Below are 21974 nucleotides of genomic sequence, written 5' to 3'. Positions count from 1 at the left end.
TCAAATATTAAAATAATATTTTAAATTTTTATATTCAAAATAACCCAAAGAGAGATTAAGAATAAAATTAAGATTAACTATTGTAATAATTAAACCCTAATTAGAAAAAATAAATAAAAATTCAAAAATAGTTTTAGGTTAAAATATTGTATTTATTTTATCCAAATTAAACTCAAGAAAGGATTAAAATTATTTAATTATGATTTTAAACATAAATTATTTATAATTTATGGCTTAAAACAATTAAATAAATACCCAAAATACCCAAAAAAAAAATAAGATAATTTTTATTATGTTTCCAAATTATTTTTTGTGTACTTTTTGGTGAAAAAAAACTCAAGAAATGGATTAAAATTCGATTTCAAATAACCCTTTTATTTCAAATAAAAACTGATAATCTAGTGTAGCCGAAATTAAATTTAATTTTTACAGCCAGAATATCAGTCATCGTTTCAGCGCTGAATTTTCATCCAGCGCCCAGGAAGACGCCACGCATCCCGCTGTAGGGAGTCATGCGCGCGCCCGGACCATTGCAGACCGGAAGACGTCCGTTAGCTAGGACGTTAACGGAAGGCCCCAATGCCAATAGAACATGGACAGAACGAAACAACGCGTTTTCCTAAGGCAAAACGACGTCGTTTTATTCGTATTCTTCGCGAATTTCAGCAGTTCGAGACAAACTCTGGCGATCTTTCTAAAGGGATAACTCCGTCATTTCTCAACTTTATCCTTTCATTTTTCCTTCCACGTACTCGACTTATCCTCACCATCATTAACCCCATACCTATAATAGCCACCTTATCATAGATCTAGACTGCCCAAGATAAGATCACTAGTAAAAAATCAACCTTTACCGACGTTTTTTCCGAAGGTTTTATAAAACTCTCCTAAATACTCCCGAGAGGAGTAAATCTTTCGGTATTAAAAATAGATTTCGAGAGGGTGTAAAACCTTCGGTTTTATTAATTATTACCGAAAGTTCTTTGTAGAACTTTCGGTTTTTACCTTCCCAAAAAACCAAAAATAATTCTAAGTGTTGGATGTGGGTTAATTGCGAAGGTTTTACATAAACCTTCGGTTTTGCAATCCCGGAGATTTTTAATTGCGAAGATTATTCAAAGAACCTTCGGTTTTACCTTTTTTGAAATTCTCTTTTGCGAAGGTTTTCCAAAAAACCTTCGGTTTTGACTCAATTAAAAATAATTCTAAGTTTGGTAATGGTTATTTCCGAAGGGTTTTTAATAAACTTTCGGTTTTGACTAATATCAAAACCGAAAGTAATATGAAAACCTTCGGTATCTACCTCAATAAATACAAACCCTAACCCTTCTCTTTTTCATTCCACTCTCCCTGTTCTCTCTCTCTCTCCCGCGCCGCAGCCGCCTCCTCCACGCCGCTTCTCTTCTCGCGTTCAGGTTTGTTTCATTTGTTTGTTTTTTTTGTTTATTATTAGATTTAGATTTCTTAAGTTTATATATATTATCTAGATTTAGGCTAGTTTAAATTATTTGTTTGTTTCATTGATTTAGATTTGTCTATACGTTATTGTTTAGATTAGATTTAGGTTAGTTTGTTAAATATATATGATTTTTTTAGATTTGTTATTTTGTTTGATTGAAGTTATATATATTAGATTTAGGTTACGGTTATTTTGTTTGATTAATATATATATACATATATCTGAAATGCATTTAGGATGAGTGATTCATGGAATAGTCTTTGGCGTACACCGGAGAAACTGCCTCCGTGTTACCAGAATTTGCTAGCACAAACAGAAATTGCGGCACGTGAGGAAGAGGTGAGACAGATGACGCTGGAAATAGAGCAAATCTAATTGAGAGATGCGGAAAGAGGCCGATTGCTGAGTGAAATTAAAACGGACAGGGCTGAAATGGCCTAGAGATTAGAGAATCTCGAATAGGAACTTGTATTGTTGAGGAGTCGACTGAATCAACCACCCCCTGCTCCTCCCACCCCCACTAATAATTTCTAGATTAATTATGTGTTTATTAGGTTTCCGTCCGAACGATGTGGTTTTTATGTGTTTTGTTTTAATATTCATGAATTATTATTATTATCTTTGGTTTGGTTTTAATATATTTGTTCATGAATTATTTTATTTTTGTTTGTTTTTCACTTTTTTTTTAAAAAAACAGCATGGCCAAAACCAAAGGTTTATTTGAAAACCTTCGGTTTTGACCCTTGGTTAAAAAATCCGAAAATTTTCTAAGTATGGGAAGGGTAAAAACTGAAGGTTTATTTGAAAACCTTCGGTTTTGACCCTTGGTTAAAAAAATCTAAAAAATTTCTAAGTATGGGGAAGGGTAAAAACCGAAGGTTTATTTGAAAACCTTCGGTTTTGACCCTTGGTTAAAAAAATCCAAAAATTTTCTAAGTATGGGGAAGGGTAAAAACCGAAGGTTTTCAAATAAACCTTCGGTTTTGACCCTTGGTTCAAAAAATCTGAAAAATTTCTAAGTATGGGGAAGGGTAAAACCGAAGGTTTATTTGAAAACCTTCGGTTTTGACCCTTGGTTAAAAAAATCTGAAAATTTTCTAAGTATGGGGAAGGATAAAAACCGAAGGTTTATTTGAAAACCTTCGGTTTTGACCCTTGGTTAAAAAAATCTGAATATTTTCTAAGTATGGGGAAGGGTAAAAACCGAAGGTTTATTTGAAAACCTTCGGTTTATACCCTTTCTAAAAACATTCTGTTTAAGGTCAGGACCGAGAGGTTTTACCCATAACTTTCGGTGAAACCCATAAAAACCGAAAGTTATACTATTAACTTTCGGTGTTACCAAATCATAATTTGGAAAAGTAATTGGTTTGATACATTCTAATCTAGATTCTTAACTAATTTAATCAAGTTTGTGTTGTTTTTTAAAAATTAAGATTGTGTTTAATGTTAAAATGTTTATGATTGTGTTAGATTATATATATTTATAAAGAAATGTATTTATATATATGTTTGTGTTTGATGATGACATGAATGTGTATATATAAAGTTTGATCATATGGCTTATGTAATGTGTTAAGGTTATCAAATGTGTTAAATTAATAATGTTCAAAGTCATTAGAAGATTAAAAACCAATTAATTTAACAATTTGTGAAATGGTAATTCCTAGAGTTTAGAGTAAAACTTTCGGAAATACCCATAAAAACCGAAAGTTTTACTATTAACTCTCGGAATTACTATTTCACAAATTGTTAAATTAATTGGTTTTCTACCTTCCATTATAGACTCATAACTAATATTATTAAGTGTGTATTTTATTTTAAAAATTTATATTGTGTTTAATTTTAAAATGTTCATGAATGTGTTTGATCATATAAAAAAGTATATATGAATGTTTATGTACTATTATCCTAAGTATTTGTGTAATGTTTGATCATATGTGTTGGAAAATATTTTAAGGATATCAAATGTGTTAAATTAATGTTGTTTAATGTTATTAGAAGTTGAGAAACCAAATAATTCAACAATTTGGCATGTTCTAAAACCGAAAGTTAAATATATAACTTTCGGAAATATGCATAAAAACCGACAGATATACCAAAACCTCTCGGTTTTGTTTATTTAAATATAATTGTATAAAAGTCAAAAAATAATCAAAACCGAGAGTTATTTGAAATCTCTCGGAATTTAAACAATCAAAAACCAAGAGTTTTACTATATACTCTCGGAATTTAAATAATCAAAAACCGAGAGTTTTCAAATAACTCTCGGAATTTAATTAAATAAAAACCCAGAGTTTTGATATAACTCTCGGGAATCACCTATTAAAATGAAAAAAACCCTTCTTTCTTTCTTCCCCGTTTCTTTTCTCTCATCGCTCTCTCTCCGCTTCTTCTTCCGCTTTGTCTCTTTCGCGCCGCCGCTCTCCAGCCGAAGCCTTCCGATTGAAGACCGTCCGCTCTCCAGCCGAAGACAACGAGGATCCCGCGGATTGAAGACCGCCCGATTGAAGCATCTTCCTCTGCCGCTGTTTGAAGACTGCCACCAGAGACATTTGAAGGTTAGTTAGTTGTTTATTTTAAGTTATATATATTAGTTTCATTTTAGGTCAGATTGGTTTTAGGTTAGATTAGTTAGATTTTAGGATTTTGTATGAATTGATTTATACTAGAATTGATTTAGGTATGAATTGAATTTGATTTATGTTAAAGATTTGATTTAGAATTGAATTGGATTTGATTTTTGAAATTTGTATGAATTGGTTGGAATTTAGAATTGGATTTTTTGGGAATTTGTATGAATTAGATTGAAATTGGAATTGGTATGAATTGGATTGAATTTAGAATTGAATTGGATTTTAGGTTAGTATTGATTTAGGTTAGAATTGAATTGGATTTTTTTGGAATTTGTATGAATTGATTTATGCTAGAATTGATTTAGGTATGAATTGAATTTGATTTATGTTAGAGATGTGATTTAGAATTGAATTGGATTTGATTTTAGAAATTTGTATGAATTGGATTGAATTTAGAATTGGATTTTTTGGGAATTTGTATGAATTGGATTGAAATTAGAATTGAATCGGATTTTATTGGAATTGGTATGAATTGGATTGAATTTAGAATTGAATTGGATTTTAGGTTAGTATTGATTTAGGTTAGAATTGAATTGGATTTTTTTGGAATTTGTATGAATTGGATTGAAATTTGTTTGAATTGGATTTTTTGGAATTTGTATGAATTGGATTTTAGGTTAGTATTGATTTATGTTAGAATTGAATTGGATTTGTTTGTAATTTGTATGAATTGTTGGATTTGGTTTTTGATTCATATACTTTATTGTTTGATTAATAGGGTTTATTATTGTACGATCTACCTATAGCCGCTCTTCTTCGTCGCTCTTTTTGTGCAAGGTTAGTGATTGTTGTTTTATTATATGGTTAGGTTAGTAATTTAATGTTAGATTTATGTTAGATTTTAATGTTAGATTTAAGTTTGATTTATGTTTGGGTTGATTTATGTTAGAAGATGTTTGATTTATGTTAGATTAGGTTTGTTTGAATGAAATAATGTTGAATTAGATTTGTTTTGAGTTAGATTTGATTTTAGGTTAGATTAGTTTTGAAATGTGTATGAATAAAATTATGTTGGATTAAAATTGATTGATTTGAAATGTGTATGAATGAAATAATGTTAGATTATATGTATGTTAGATTTAAGTTTGATTTATGTTAGGTTTTATTATAGTTTGTTTAGGTTGAATTTTAGTTAGAAAATGTTAGATTTATGTTGAATTTCGTTTGAATAATGATAGATTAGGTAGCGATTATATTAAAATTATGTAAGCCTAATTAATTTAGACAAATTTAAGTAAATAATAATGCGGGTTCTTTTCCATTTTATTAGAAATATGGAAGTACCCGATAAAAGATGGATGACCTTACGTCGAGATCATCTAGATTACGAGGAAGGTGTTGACAAATTCCTCGAGTATGCTGTTAGGAGTACATCCCGACAAACCGTGAAATGTCCTTGCGTGAAATGCTTGAACACGCCGTTTATGGAAATAGACGAAGTGAAGACTCACCTCATCATTTATGGAATAAATGTTCATTATGAGTATTGGTATTTTCATGGAGAAAAGAGACGTACTACTCAAGTGGTTAATGACGATGTTGATGAAGATGCCGATGACTTCGATGATGATGATGACGACGATGATCAGTCGGAGGATGCCGTGCTAGAATTCAACGATGCGAGACCGGAGATGAATAATGCAGTTAATGAAGAGGTCAACGAAGAACGTTATATGCACGAATTTATAAACGATATGTTCCCCAACGTTAATGATGTCCCGAACAACAATGAACCAGTCGAAGATGCGCATAGATTTTATAAATTGCTTGATGATTGCAAACGGCCATTGTATGAAGGTGCTCGAATAACAAAATCATCAGCACTACTGAAACTACTTCACATAAAAAATGTTTGTCAATGGACAAATTCTTCGTTCGATATGTTGTTGCGTCTGCTTAAAGACTACATATTACCGATTGACGCTCAATTGCCAAACTCATACTACGAAAGTAAAAAATTCATTATTGGTATCGGGCTTAAGTATGAGAAGATAGACGCATGTAAGAACAATTGTATGCTATTTTGGAAGGACGGCATAAATGAAGATTCTTGCAGAGTTTGCGGTCTTTCAAGATGGAAAGTCGACCAAACAAGTGGGACAGTTCAAGAGAAGCAAAATGGGAAATTCATTCCAAAAAAGGTGTTGAGATATTTCCCTTTAATACCAAAACTGCAAAGACTATACATGTCCTCAAAAACGGCTCCAATGATGAGATGACATAAAGAAGGAAGAGTTGATAGTGATACGTTGAGACATCCCGCTGATTCCTTAACTTGGAAAACGTTTAATGAAAATTATACAGATTTTGCGTCGGAATCTCGAAACGTAAGACTGGGTTTATCAAGCGATGGGTTTCAACCATTTGCAAATGGGAAAAAATCATACAGTGTTTGGCCGGTTATTCTCGTTCCTTATAATGTGTCACCCATGACTTGCATGGATTCTAGCAATTTCATTTTTTCTATGTTAATTCCGGGTCCAAAGAGTCCGGGAGATGCAATTGACATATTTCTCCAGCCATTGATCGAAGAGTTGCATGAACTGTGGCAAACTGGTGTGAAAACGTTTGATGCACACACCTCGCAATACTTTAACATGCGAGCGGCGTTGTTGTGGACCATTAACAATTTTCCCGCCTACGCGAATTTATCAGGCTGGAGTACGAAAGGTAAATTCGCCTGTCCTTGTTGTAACAACGACACAGTATCTCTTCGATTGGTTCATGGTTCCAAACAATGTTACTTGGGTCATAGACGCTTCCTTACACCAAAGCACTAATACAGAAGGGATAAAGAGTCGTTTGATGGTCGAACTGATTATAGTGAGCCCCCAAGATTGTTAATGGGGCAAGGAAGTTACGAGCAAGCACGAGACCTAGAAGACATAATTCTTAGTACGGATCTGAGCAAGAGAACCAAGATATATCATGAAACGCGGGGAGACAATTGGAACAAACTTAGCATTTTCTTCCGTTTGCCTTATTGGAAATCACTATTATTGAGACATAATTTGGATGTGATGCATATTGAGAAAAATATTTGTGATAGCGTGTTGGAAACAATAATGAATGTGAAAGAGAAGACTAAGGATGGTCCTAAAGCCCGTAAAGACTTATAACTCTTAGGCATAAAATCATGGTTACATCCTATTAATGATGAAGGAGTTGTGCATTATCCAGAAGCGCCTTTTACTTTGACATCCGAAAATAAAAAACGTCTTTGTAACTTCTTAAAAGATCTCAAGTTGCGTGATGGTTTTTGCTTAAATATCGGCGGTTGTGTAAATTTGGAAGAGAAAAAGATTTCGGGATTAAAGAGTCATGATTGTCACATTTTATTGGAATATCTTATTCCTTTAGTAACTCGTGGATTACTTCCAGATAATGTGTATGATGCGTTAGTAAATTTGTCTCGTTTCTTTCGGTTGTTGTGCTTCAAAGAGTTGATTCAAGAGGTCCTCGAACAATTGTACATGGATATTACATTGACAATTTGCAAATTTGAAATGATTTTTCCGCCGTCAATCTTCGACATCATGATGTATCTCCCGGTTCACTTGTCATTTGAGGCTTTGCTTGGAGGACATGTTCAGTATCGATGGATGTATCCATTTGAACATTACATGGGTATAATGAAAAGATATTTGCGGAATAATAACCACCATGAAGCCTCTATAAGCGAGAGCTATCTTGTTAATGAGAGTATTAGTTTATGTGTTAGGTATATGGAGGAAGAAGAGCAAGAAAATGCACAACCTGAAATCTCGGGCATTTCAATATTTACATCGTTGGAAGACCTATCTAACGGAAAAGTATACAACTTGGATTATATCAATCGAGTGACAGCTCATTCTTACATTTTGAAAAATTGTCCCGAAGCAGAACCTTTTTACATGTAAGATTCGATGTTGCTGTTACTAATTAGCATTAAAGAGTGTGCTATTTAATATTCGATCTATTTGCAGAGATTATAACAACGAGTCTAGTGGAGAAACGTTTGCCGCCTATTTCAAGCATCGAGTGAGTAAATTATAAACCATATATCCTAACTCTTTTTATTCATTTTAACAACTTCATTTCGGATACATATATAGGTCGGCCATTTAGCAGAATTTAACGACACATCAAGAGACCTCAAGATCTTAGGAGAAGGTCCAAGTATGTACTCGTTTATGTATGTTTGGTGTAAAGTAAACAGATACAAATTCTGTACAGAAAAACACGACGAAGGTTTGACCACTCAAAATAGTGGGGTGGTTGTTGAGGGGTACAACGAGTCTAAAACTATGTCATACTACGGAGTTTTAACGGATATAATCGAAGTACAATACTTTTCTCACAAACGAGTTGTTTTATTCAAGTGTAAGTGGTTTGATACACACTCGGGGGAACTAGGAGTGAAAGTGGATAAATATGGCTTCGTAAGTGTAAATGTAAACTGAATTTTGAAAACCCAAAGTCAAGACCCGTATATATTGGCGAGCCAAGAGAAACAACTATTCTACGCCCCTGATATGTCAGCCCGACCCGGTTGGAAGATTGTGACAAAAATAAAACCGCGGTTTACAAACATATAGTTCAGATTAATTAATTAGGTAGATTTATGTTTTTACTTTATATTCATTCTTATTACTACTTTATTTCAATTATTCACTTATTTTTATTAATGGTGTGCATTAAGAATGTCTGAAGGTCCTAAAACAACTTGGAAGAGTATGAGGAAAACACCTAAGAAATTGGATAAAAGCTACCAAAACCTACTTGCCCAATCCGAGACCTTAAAGCTCCGAGGATCGTCTTCTAGAGACCAACCACCTATTGATGTGGTCCCGATAGCTACTGCTCCCCCAACAGACGAGGATGTTGAGGCTACGGAGCTCGAAGAGTTTATAGAGAGCACGTTTGCTGATATGGTGGATGACGATGAGGCTGGAGACGAGGGTCTTGAGGATCCTATCGAGGAGGATGACGAGGAGGAGCACGGTTCCACTCCCGACCCATCATCGACAGGTAACTCGTTTACAAATTATGTATTGTTTCAATTGATTCACATATCTAATTATGATTTTGATAATTTTGAAGAATCTTCTACCCGCAAGAGACGGGGGAAGAACAAGAATATTACGCTGTCTAAGAGGGTAATAGGGACAAGGATTCCTCTTACGTTTAGAGAGAAGGATGGGAGGCCAGGCGGTACAAACGTGGGAAGAACACAGTGGTCTAGACATGTGGGGTCGATTATCCAGGACCCCGCAGCCGTCTCACACCGTCTTCTAAAGTGGAAGGCATTAAGTGCAGACCAATTGGATTCACTGTGGACTACTATCAAGGTAATACTTATTACTTGATTATACATTACGTCATTAAATAATTATTTTTAACATTTGGATGTTATTTTTTTCAGGATTCGTTCGAAGCTACTAATGGTGATATTGAGTCTTTTCGAAAGACCGGATTGGGACACGCCAGTTAGATATGGGATAGATGGCGGTCAGATTTGAACAAGACATATATTCGTGTCCACAAAGGAGACGAGGCGGCGGTACTGGCTAATCCTCCACCAGACTACGATCGAGATGATTGGGAGTTTGTGTGTCGCAACCATTTCTTCATGGAAAAATTTAAGGTACGGTTTCATAATTCAAATAAAAGTTGATATTAATTAATATAACTTCATTTTTTATTTCAAATACAGAAAAACAGTCGTACAAATATTATTAACAAGAAGAAGCTGAAATTCCCACATCGTACGGGAAGTAGACCGTTTGCACAAATTGAAGAAGAGTTGGTAAGTACATTATTTGTAATAACTTAATCTAAAGATTGTTATTAATTATATAAATCATTTATTTCAACAGGCGATTGAAATGAGACGGGCACCGTCTGTCATTGAAGTATTCAAGAGGACCCGTACCCCAAAACCGACAAAAGAAAACCCAACACCCGTCCCGGACGAACACGTGCAAGAGAAAATTGTAAGTGAATTGAATATGCCTAGTTTTTTATTATAGAAATAATACTTTATTTCAATTGTGCAGGTTGAGATGGAGAAGGTTATTAGTAACGAACCTGGAATATCTGATTTTGAATTGACGGAGAGGGTGTTCGGACAACAAAAACACGGGGTAGTGTTCGGAATGGGATCAGGCGTCCGGCCCACACACTTTCGTGAGGATCGTCAAAGTGGAAAAAGTTCACAGCAAAACAATGAGCGGTTGTTAGAAGAGAATCAAATAATGAAGCTCAAGTTGGAGGAACTGGAGAAGAGGGACGAAGAAAGAATGCGCACAATTCAACAAATGCAAGCGGAAAAAGAAGAAACGAATCTGAGAATGGAGAGAGAGAAGTTAGAGATGAACGCAAGAATGGAGAGAATATAATTGTTTATGAGGCAACAACCACCTCCTCTTCCCCCCACAAGCTAAAGTTGTTTCGATTCAAAAACATGTTTTCATTAGTAGTTGTGTCAATTTGAATTTATAACAGATTGTTCGTATTATTAGTTTGGTTGCGAATTTTGTAATGAAAATGATCATTTAATGTGATCGTTTAATGTATGTGTCATTTCTTTTATTATTATATATTGGTTTGGCTGAACAGGTTTTGGTTGCGAGGTTTTGGTTGCAAGCAAAATAATCAGCACATTTTTAAAATTTTGCGGGAAAAAACCAAAAGTAATATCGAAATCTCTCGGTTTTTCTTCAAATAGAAAAACCGAGAGATATGTAAAACTTTCGGTTTTTCCATTTGAAGAAAACCGAGAGTTATTAGAAAACTCTCGGTTTTTCCACAAAGAGGAAAACCGAAAGTTTTACATATCTCTCGGTTTTTCCATTTGAAGAAAAACCGAAAGGTAATTGAAAAACTTTCGGTTTTTCTTCAAATGAAAAAACCAAGAGTTTTCTAATAACTCTCGGTTTTCTTCAAATGGAAAAACCGAGAGTTATATGAAAACTTTCGGTTTACCGCTTTGTGGAAAAACTGAGAGTTTTCTAATCATTCTCGATTTCTTCAAATGGAAAAAACAAAAGTTATTAGAAGACTTTCGGTTCTTCCATAAGGTGTAAAACCGAGAGTTATTTTAAAACTCTCGGTTTTCCTCTTTGTGGAAAAACCGAAAGTTTTTCAATTACCTTTCGGTTTTACTCTAGGGTATCTAAACCGAAAACTCTACGATATCTCTCGGTAAATGCCCAATTATTTTTAACGAAAGAGTCAATACCGAGGGATGGCGAGAGTTATCAAAACCTTCGGTAATGTGTCTATACCGAAAGTTATAGGGTCAAAACCGAGAGTAAAAACTCTCGGTTTTGACCCCTTTTTCACCAGTGGATCAAAGTTAGGGATAAGAACTTTGAACATCAAATTGAAGTTGAATTTCCCCACCTTAACCGACCTAGATGAGGTATAAATACTCCCCAATTATCCTTCTTCTAATCCATCAAACAAATATCACATATTACAACCTAAATCAAAGATTTCAGATTCTGGCCAAAACTGTTTTTTGTGAAAATCATCTCCGATGATCAAAGCTTTAATATAGGCTTTGGAAATGCTTCCAACAACTCCTAGAAGTATTCTCCAAGTGTTGGTAAGCTTTCAGATTCGTTGAATTTTAATTTCTGATTGAAATTGGATTTTTCCAAGTTTGATCGGTTTGATTTGTTCTAGGGTTAAATTGTGTGATTTCTTGTTTTAGAATCATTCCCTAGATATTGTATGAATGTTATGTTGAAAGAGTTTTAATCAAATCAACCTTAAACAAAAAAAAACGAAAAATTGGATTGAAATACTGGTTTTTTAGAAATTCATGTTCTTGAGCTTTAATATTGAAATTTTTATTCAAATAGCTGTTAAACATGTTTGTAAACATGTTAGGATTATTTCTAGATCATTATAACATCATTTTGAAAAAACTTAATTTGAATATTGTTTTCAAAAAGTGTTATAGAGCTGCTATGATTTCTTGTTTTGGTTATGTTCAAATATGTTCATCATTTCAAAGCTAATGGAACAAGATATAGGCCTTGAAAATTGCCTAATTCAAAAGATCCCAAAATTTAACCTAGAAACGATTTTTTTTAAATTGATCTTTGTAAAGATCAATTGATCATGATTAAGGTTAGGGCTTTTGTTCCCCATAATCATATGAATTAACTTCAACTTACGAATCATAATTTCATGATTTGTATCAAAAGTTATAACACATGCAATTCTTAACCAATTCAAGAAAATTCGATCTTCGAGGACCGAGTCCTGAAGGACCAAGACTGAGAAATATGACCGAAAATCCTCGGTCCTGATCGAAACCAAGGATAGAGAAAATTAACTTGGGACCGAGGAAGCTAGACCAAATTTTCTCACCTAAGACCGGTGTTCTTGAGCTAAGACTGAGGACTTGAACCGGTGTTCTTGAGCTTGGACTAAAGATTATGACCGATGTTCTTGAAAAAGGATCAGCATTCCCTTTAGCCTAGGACCAATTTTTCTAACCTAGGACCGAGATACTCCTAACCCTAGGAACGAAGTACCAGACCGACAAACTTGACCTAAGACTGACCCACTTAGGTCTAAGACCAAGTAGTCCGAGTTCGGGACTGAGCCTCTCGAACCCATGACTAAGCCCTCCGGATCTAAGGACCCACACTCCCAAGTCCTGATCTAGACCACCCAAGTGTAGACCAAGCCTGTCCGAGCCCGATTTGAAAAAAAGAACCCATACCCTAGGACTCTAGTCCTAGGGATTGTTCCACTTTTCAAATTCCAAAATTATTTTTATAATTTGGAACCCGAATATATTTTCAAATAATCCCAAAAGGTCAGAAAAGGATATTTATATATTTTCGGGATATTTCCTAAACAAATATTTTGGCTAAGGCCCCGTTTGAATATATTTTTAAATTTTAACATTTTTCTGATATTTTTTCAAGGTTTTTACTCAGTTTTATATCAACGCAATCGCATGTACGCCCTTTTAAATAACTTTGTATAATTATTTAGGCAATCTAAACCTATAATTGTTTAGGACCTCTAGACTACTAATTAAAGAAAATAAATGTTATAAATAAATTTTGTAATACCAAGACTTTTATTTAAAAAATAAAATTGTCCTTAGGCGAGCGCCGAAGACATAGCGTGAAAGCCTTTTCCCGAGCGTAACCAAAAACTGAACCCCTTATATTAACTCTAGTATAAAGTACGTTTATACATGTACCTTTTATTCATTTTTCTAAAATCACTTGACGACTCTGTTTTCAAATAAATAATCTTTTTAATTAGTTATGTTTACTTAATTTAAATTGGGTTTTAATCAAATTATTATTTGATCCCTAATATTAAAATTTGAATTAAGAATTAATTATTTTTATATAAATAATTTTTAAAGATCCCATTTATTTATCAAAATCTTTTAAAAATTAAATGTCTCATTTTAAAAGATGTATGGGACGCAAAATAAGGTTGAAACACGCGTGCTAAACTACGGGGCCACCTGCGGGGATTACAATCAGGGGCGGAGTCAGGATTTGAAACCTACCCGGACTAATTTTTTATCAAAAAAAATCTATCCGGGCTAGTTTTATAATAATATCAAATAAACAAACAAAATAAACTAAGTTTACTGTCACTAGTGCCTTTCAGCGACGGGAAATAATCAATAATGACGGTAATTTACCGTCGTTATTGATAAATACATACAAGATATTTAGGGCTACCCGGGCTACAGTCCGGGCCGGCTTGTACTTGGCTCCGCCCCTAGTTACAATTTTATAAACAATTTGATGATTTTTTTTTTACTATTTTAATGTTATTTTATTATTATTATATAAAACTCATTAGTTGAACCAGTTGACCTCATCGGTTGAACCAGTAACCCCAGTCCTTTCACCGGGTTGATGACCGGGCCATGTTTTAAAACTATAATATTGAGTATTTTTTTCACCGGGTTGATGACCGGGCCATGTTTTAAAACTATGATATTGAGTATTTTAGTTAATTGATTGAGTGATTTGATTAATGAAAAGGAGAGTGAAATCATGTTTGATTGAGTGATTTGATTAATGAAAAGGAGAGTGAAATAATGTTTGATTAAGTTGAGAGGATTTAATTATCCCAAATCGCAACAATGCCTTATAATTTAAATGTTTTAAAAAAAAAATTGTTTGTGATCTTTTATGATTGTTTCATATAGTTTGATTATAGTTTAATTAACTTATGCTAATCGATAGAATATATTATTATGGTTCGGATTATCCTAATATTTGATTTGAACTTTTGCATCATTATCTGACAATCAATTTAAAGGACTCACTTTTTAAATTAAAGAATAAAAAATAATTTCAGGTTATTCCTTTTTTTTTTGGTTTGTTAAATATGCTTGAAAAAGACTGGATAGAAGAATCAAAATAGATTATAGAATTCCCACTTTAATTTCTTTACGCTTCTATGCCGCTTTCTTCAACTATAGTAAGGAAAATAAAATCTAATTTTTAATTATCTATTTAGCATAATATTTTTCAAGCTTTTTGGTCATACTTATACGGATGATTTCTTCTTTTGAGTCCCTGGCTAACCGGTGTTTTGAGCCGCTTGTGTGATAATTGATGTTGGTGTATTTTTGAATTGTTACTCTTTTTATCACACAAATTTGGTGATTTTTTTTATGATGTTTGAGTTGGTCATGAATAATTTTTTATAAATAATGTCAAAACTTGAACTATATTATATTTCATGGGTTTTGCAGCATTTAGTTGGGACTTCACGATTAATTAGAAATAATGAAATAAATTTAGTGTTCTAAAAAAATATTAAAGATAAAATAATATAGTTAATAGGTATAATACTTTATATAAATTTAACTTAAGTTTGAAATTTATCTATATACATTATCTTGTTTTAAAATGTCAAATTTATATTTTTTTTTGTTTGAAATTATTCCTTAAACTTTTATTTTTGTTTGAAATTTCTCTTTATACATTTATTTTGTCCAAATTTACACCTTAAATATCTAAAATCTTTTAAAATGTTATAAAACCGTTAATTTATGTTGAAAAAATGCACTAAAATTTCTCTTATACGCAGTATATACATTTTTATTTTTATTTTTTCAAGTCTCATTGTGGCTAGGAATGACAATGGGGCAGTTCGGGGCGGGGAATGCATTTATCATTCCCGCCCCGTTTTAATTTCGGGGATTATTTTATTACCATCCCCGTCCCGTTTGGGTTTTTTCGGTTTCAGAGAATCCCGCGGGGCACTGTTAATAATTTTTTTTTGAATAAATTAAAATTATACAATAAAATTATATAAATGAATTTTTTTAATATAATATATTGTAATATATTAAAATTTTATATTATTATAAATAAATAACATTACTACTCTTATAAAATATAGTGAATAAATAAATATATTAATGATTTAATATATTTCATTATGTTTATGGTGTTCGGGGCAGAATCGGGATGAAATCGGGGCGGGGCGGGGAACACAAATACCATCCTCGCCCCATCCCCATTCGGTTTCGGGGAAAAACCGTTCCAAACGGGGCAATTCAGTTCGGTTTTCGCGGGGCGGTTTCAAATTTTTATCCTTAATTATGGCTAAGATTTCACCTCAGTTTGAAATAACTTTTTCAACTTTATTTTCAAACGACGATACATTTGTTTTGTTTCATTTTCAGACACCGATGTTGCAGGCTAAAACGACGACGAAGTTTTTACTCATTCTTTCCATCATATTTATATATTATGTGTTTGTGTTCTGTCCTAAAATATGATCTCTAAGAATAAAAGAATATTGATCTTGAAAGAGAGGAAGATGTCTGATAGTTATATAATTAAAATATAAATAATATGAAAAATATTACGAAACATATATCTTGATATCTTAATACAAAACTCATAATATGCTTGAATGGGGCGACTATACCAGCTTTACACCAAAATGACGAATTTTCTTTTACCCAAATTAATTGGGAGTCAGAATGAATGTAATTTGATTTGAAAACGAAATTAGTTTATTAATTAAAATAAGTTTTAATTCCAATCTGAGAAACCCAACCTAGTTGAAATCTTAGGCGATTGGTGATTTTAAATTAGTTATCAAAAATTTTCAAATTTCAATCGTAGAATAAAAGTGATTCATACTTGAAGTTATGTTATTCGTTTTGTACTACTTGAAATAATTTACCTATTTCAAACAAAAATAAATGTACAATGAATAATTTCAAACAAAAATAATGTACAATCATGAACCATTAAAATCAGTGGCGGACCTACAAGGGGGCCTTGGGGGCCCGGGCCTCCCCCAACAAGGGTAAAACCTTAAACATATTATATATATATATATTTATCAAATAAAGCTTTGCCTGAGTGGTTTTGGAGCTAGAATGTATAGTAGAGGTCAGGTGATCAAACCCTGCCTCTAACATCTCTTTAATTATAACCTTATTTTATACGAACACTATTTTCTAATATTCATAATAAACTAACCCCTTCCTTTTATAAAAATTAATAAAAAAAACTAATTCATAATTATAGTATTCTAATTTCAAATATAATTTTATTAAAGTAATTATTATTAATATTTTATTTTATACAAAAAAAAAAAATTTTCTAAATTTATTTATATAAGTTAAAATATAAAGAATTATATATAAAATAATAAAAATCATATAATATTATTATTTATTTTAAAACTACATTTATATTATAATTTATTTATATATATATATATATTATTAATTTTAATATAATTAATAATACAAATTACTTATAAATATAAGGGTAAAATAACCATTTATATAAATATAAGGGTAAAATATTATTTTATATTTCTTAATTTTAAATTAATTTTAAATTATTTCAACAAATAAATGTATTTGTTAGATTTTATTTAGGGGTTGTGACACATATTTATTTTTAATCATTTATTTTATGTAGGATATAGAATAATGAAGATGTTCTATAAACGAATTTGTACTTCTACATCACATGACCAGCATGAGTCTTCTCAATCAATTAATGAGCCTACTAATGAGTCTAATGTTACTGATCAAATATACATGGTTAGAATATAGCATATCAAAAGATGCATCATTTTGTTTTTGGTGTTATCTTTTCAAACCTTTAAATAGAGAAAACATAGATGATACATTTATAGGAGATGAGTACAAAAATTGGAAAAGAGCATTAGAAAGATTCAATCCTCATACGAGAACTTCAAATAGTTGTCATAATGAAGCTAGAATTCAATTTGAATCATTTTAAGATCAAAGACATAACGTGAGAAACGTTTTACGTACACATGGTAAAAATCATATATATATAAAATAATAAAAATCATATAATATTATTATTTATTTTAAAACTACATTTATATTATAATTTATTTATATATATATATATATTATTAATTTTAATATAATTAATAATACAAATTACTTATAAATATAAGGGTAAAATAACCATTTATATAAATATAAGGGTAAAATATTATTTTATATTTCTTAATTTTAAATTAATTTTAAATTATTTCAACAAATAAATGTATTTGTTAGATTTTATTTAGGGGTTGTGACACATATTTATTTTTAATCATTTATTTTATGTAGGATATAGAATAATGAAGATGTTCTATAAACGAATTTGTACTTCTACATCACATGACCAGCATGAGAAACGTTTTACGTACACATGGTCGTGATATAGAAATAAATTATCACACATGTTTAACGACAATATTTGATGTAACACGCTTTCTATTGAGGCAAGGATTACCTTTTCGAGGACATGATGAGTCAAGTAGTTCATTAAATAAAGGAAATTTTCTTGAATTGATTGATTGATATAGTCAACGTAATGAAGATATTTGTCTTCTTTTGTACCGACTCATGGACAAGAATAATTTAGTAATTGTGCTTATTAGTATTTTTATGTAATTATCGAGTAAAATTTTAATTAAAAAATGCATTTATTTGATAGCCAAAAAATGCTACGTTATTAGGTATTTGGCCCCCCGAGAAAATATTTCTGGGTCCGCCACTGATTAAAATTAACAAAATCATATATAGATATTTAAAACTTAAATAGATGTATAAGAAAAATTATACCTATTATCCAGTACAAAATAAATTCCTAAAATCAATTAGAATAAAACTTCAAAGTGATCCGAATATATAGCACACCTCACAATTTAATTCTACCTAGCTTTATTAGAATAAGAATATTATTCTTTCAGTCAAACATCTCTTTTAGTCATAGACATGACTAATTGTATTATCTTTTTTAATTAGTCTCAAAAATATTTTCTCACGACCCATCTCAACTTACTCAACAAGAAACACAAACACTAAGTTCCATTTCGGTTGGTTAGATCTACCCGAACTCTATTCCGAATTACGTATGCTTGAAGAAACTTTGAAGTTTGTTTTCATATAAAAAAAAAAGATATTATATTGATTTAAACAACGAGATCATATGCTAGAAATAGTCTATTCAAGAAAAGTCATTTCTTTTTGTAAGCAATTTGTTCTTGATCTCTTCTCTTCTTTTGTTACTACATAACACGTACGTAATCACTTACCTCACCTATCTGACTATATATTCTCTTTGTCATTTATTACTTCATCTATCAAGAGATCAAGTGCTTCAACAATCTCTATATAAAGCTCTCATCTTAAGTAAGACTAAAACAGAAATAAATTGAGAGAAATATGGATGCAAAAACAATTATGTGTGCAATTGTTACCGGATCAAACAAAGGACTAGGGTTAGAAATATGTAGACAACTGGCTGTCACCAGCATTACCGTTGTTATGACAGCTAGAGACGAGAAAAGAGGGCTTGAAGCTCTCGAGAAACTTAAAGAGTCGGTTGGTGATGATGTTATTGACGATATCATCTTTCATCGGCTTGATGTTGCGGACTCATCTACCATTCCTCCTCTAGTTGATTTTATCAAGGCGAAGTTTGGCAAACTTGATATTTTGGTAATTTATTTCACTATAGTATATAATTCTTATTTTGAAAGTTATTGATTTTGTTAAATAATATTGTCATGTATGATGATATATATATAAGAACTAAATGTATAAAACACAATAATATATATTCATGTATTTATTTGAATCCTTATACATATCTGTCCCTCTCATATATGATAATCTTTTTTTTTGGCAGATCAATAATGCTGGTATTTCAGGATCTAATGTTGATTGGGAATACATGAAAGATGTTGTTGGAAAGGTAATGTCTAATTTTAATATAATATTTTGAATTTACTTACCCTTACCAGAACATTATAATATCGATCTGTTTTCATTTTCTAATTTAATTTGGCAGCAAGGATGGACAGAAGATAAATCTAATGTAATGGCAACTTCTCACACATATGAGATGACAGAAGAATGTCTACAAGTGAATTATTATGGAACAAAAAATATGATCAAAGCGTTTGTTCCCCTTCTTCAGCAATCTCATTCTCCGAGGGTTTTGAACGTCACTTCTTCAATGGGAAGGTTACATGTACGATTCACATTATCTCACGTTTTCAATCTATTTTGGATGATTTTTCTTAGGTTTAACTATAGTTGATATGATATATATGGTGTGGTGGATAATATGATTATAACTCTACCTATCTAATCTCCAACACTGTAAATATTCGAGTTTATAAACCAGGTTTTATTCTTTGGAGTTTGGAGGAAACTAGAAGGCACCCACAACCATGACTATAAATGTGTCTCTTACCTATATACATATATATTTTCTTCCTTAACTCGTATAATTTATTCTTCTTCTTTATTTTTCAGTACTTACCAAATGAATGGGCTAGGGGAGTTCTAAAGGATGTTGACAAACTCACAGAAGAAAGAATAGACGAGGTGGTGAAAGAGTTCCTTAAGGATTATAAGGATGAAACTATGGAAGCCAAAGGATGGCCAAAGATCCTTGCTTCTTATATATTATCAAAAGCAGCTTTGAATGCTTACAGTAGACTTGTAGCCAAGGAGTTTTCGGACATTCTTGTGAACTGTGCTTGCCCATGTTTTGTTAAGACAAATTTGAATGCCAATAGTGGTGCAATTTCTGTGGAAGAAGGAGCCGAAAGCCTGGTTAGAGTTGCATTGTTGTCGGATGGGATTTCTGGAGCATTCTTTTACAAGGCTATTGTCTCTTCTTTCGAATGAAAATAAGTTAAGTGTTCTTATATTATGTTGTCTTGAGTTACCTTTTGTATGTTCATGAAACAATACTTGTTTGAAACCAAGTATTTTTCTCTCAGATTTATACCAAACGCTTAAACAATTTATAAATTCAGAATTGACCTTGAATTTGGACTGCCCAGTTCCCAAATGTATAAAAATTATTCCATGTTAATAAGTTAAAAAACAATCAATAAACTTCAGTATTTGAATCTTTTTAATTTAAAAATTCTAATGGGCTGCCCGAGATATGCTAAATGTTGTTGTAACTTGTAACCATCACGAGTCTAGCATTTCTTCTGAAGAGGATTTTGTTTGGAACGCAATTTGGACAACTCTTTATTTTGGTACACTCATCGAACTTTTCACGGATGATAATAACTTTTTTATAAATTTAATTTCGTTTAATGTCATTATATATTGAAAATGAAAAAAATCGTTTAAGCACCATGATAAAGCATTACATGATTTTTTATTTTTATTTTTATTTATTTTTTTTAAAAAGTACTATCGAGCTCCGTAAATCTTCAAGAAAAACGATTAACTCTCTGACATACTTTCTTGAACGAATATCAAAAAACGTTATAATACTATTATAATGAATGATACGCATCGAATGACTATTAGCATTGATATTTTTTTTCAACAATGTCTTACTTTTTGACGTGGCTGTCAGGTGGGGGCGACGTGGAGTCGCTGCCACGACGTTGATCTCTTTATCATTACTCTTAGATAAAATACTATATTTCTGAATAGATTCTAAGGATAACAAAGTTAGTTGAGACTAGCTGTTAAAACTTTTGTTTTTCATTTTTAATATACAGACCATTTAAAAAAATAGAACAATAAATATTTCATAATTTTAACATACTTTATTCTCTCTTTTATATTTTCTTCTTTATTGATACTAGTGTATTACAGAAAACGAATAAAAGCACATGTTTAACAATTCAAATTGGACAAGCTACAACAAAGGCCTAAAACATCTTTTTCCCCTTCTATATAATCAAATGAGCAGCCAATTCAATTGAGCAAAATAACTTTTCAAACAATCAAACAATTAAGGTAAAAACCACGTGACCCTTAGGCCACTTAAATCATCAATTATATCAATGAGTATACAAATGTTGTCCAATACAATCCTAGAGGTAATCTAATAAGAAAGATCAAATAAGTTCATCCTAACTTGTCATTACAACATATATCATCATCATCATCAAAGATGGCTAGCTAAAATAGAGGGAAAAGAAAACCGTGTCTGGTTTAAAGCCACTGATAAGAGAAGAACAGAAAAAGGGTTGGTTTCTCGTCTACACGAACTAACCTGCTTGATTATTGGAGGCTGGTCGGAGTCTGTCTCTAAAGAAACCAGAGTGTACAGGGAAAAGGGAGTAGAGATCTGAGAGAGTTCTCTTTTTTTTGTTAATTAATGAATACCCTAATGAGCTTTATTTTTGGTCAAGCCCAAAACAATTTGAGTTGACCCCAATAATTCTCCTCCATCAGCACAACTTTGCGGGCTCCATTAAACCCGCTCTCTCCCGATAATCTTTAAACTTGTCCTTAGACAAGGAATTTTTAAACATATCTGCACCATTTTCACTTGTATGAATCTTCTCCAAGTTCAGCTTTTTTGCCTCAAGTACATCACGTATCCAATGATATCTCACGTCGG

At 31.9% G+C, this 21974-nt stretch overlaps 1 protein-coding gene across 1 annotated transcript; it reads left to right on the top strand.

Moving 5' to 3' along the window:
* The first annotated feature begins 18804 nt into the window (after positions 1–18804).
* LOC124918906 ((+)-neomenthol dehydrogenase-like) lies at positions 18805–20409 on the top strand. Its single transcript, XM_047458979.1, has 4 exons — positions 18805–19084; positions 19275–19340; positions 19437–19619; positions 19907–20409. The coding sequence occupies exons 1-4, from the start codon at positions 18809–18811 to the stop codon at positions 20282–20284; spliced, it is 903 nt and encodes a 300-aa protein (XP_047314935.1). The 5' UTR covers positions 18805–18808; the 3' UTR covers positions 20285–20409.
* The last annotated feature ends 1565 nt before the right edge of the window (positions 20410–21974 follow it).

Source organism: Impatiens glandulifera, chromosome 1 (genome assembly GCF_907164915.1).
Source record: "Impatiens glandulifera chromosome 1, dImpGla2.1, whole genome shotgun sequence".
NCBI classification, from domain to species: domain Eukaryota; kingdom Viridiplantae; phylum Streptophyta; class Magnoliopsida; order Ericales; family Balsaminaceae; genus Impatiens; species Impatiens glandulifera.
This window is presented reverse-complemented; position numbering and strand designations above follow the sequence as displayed.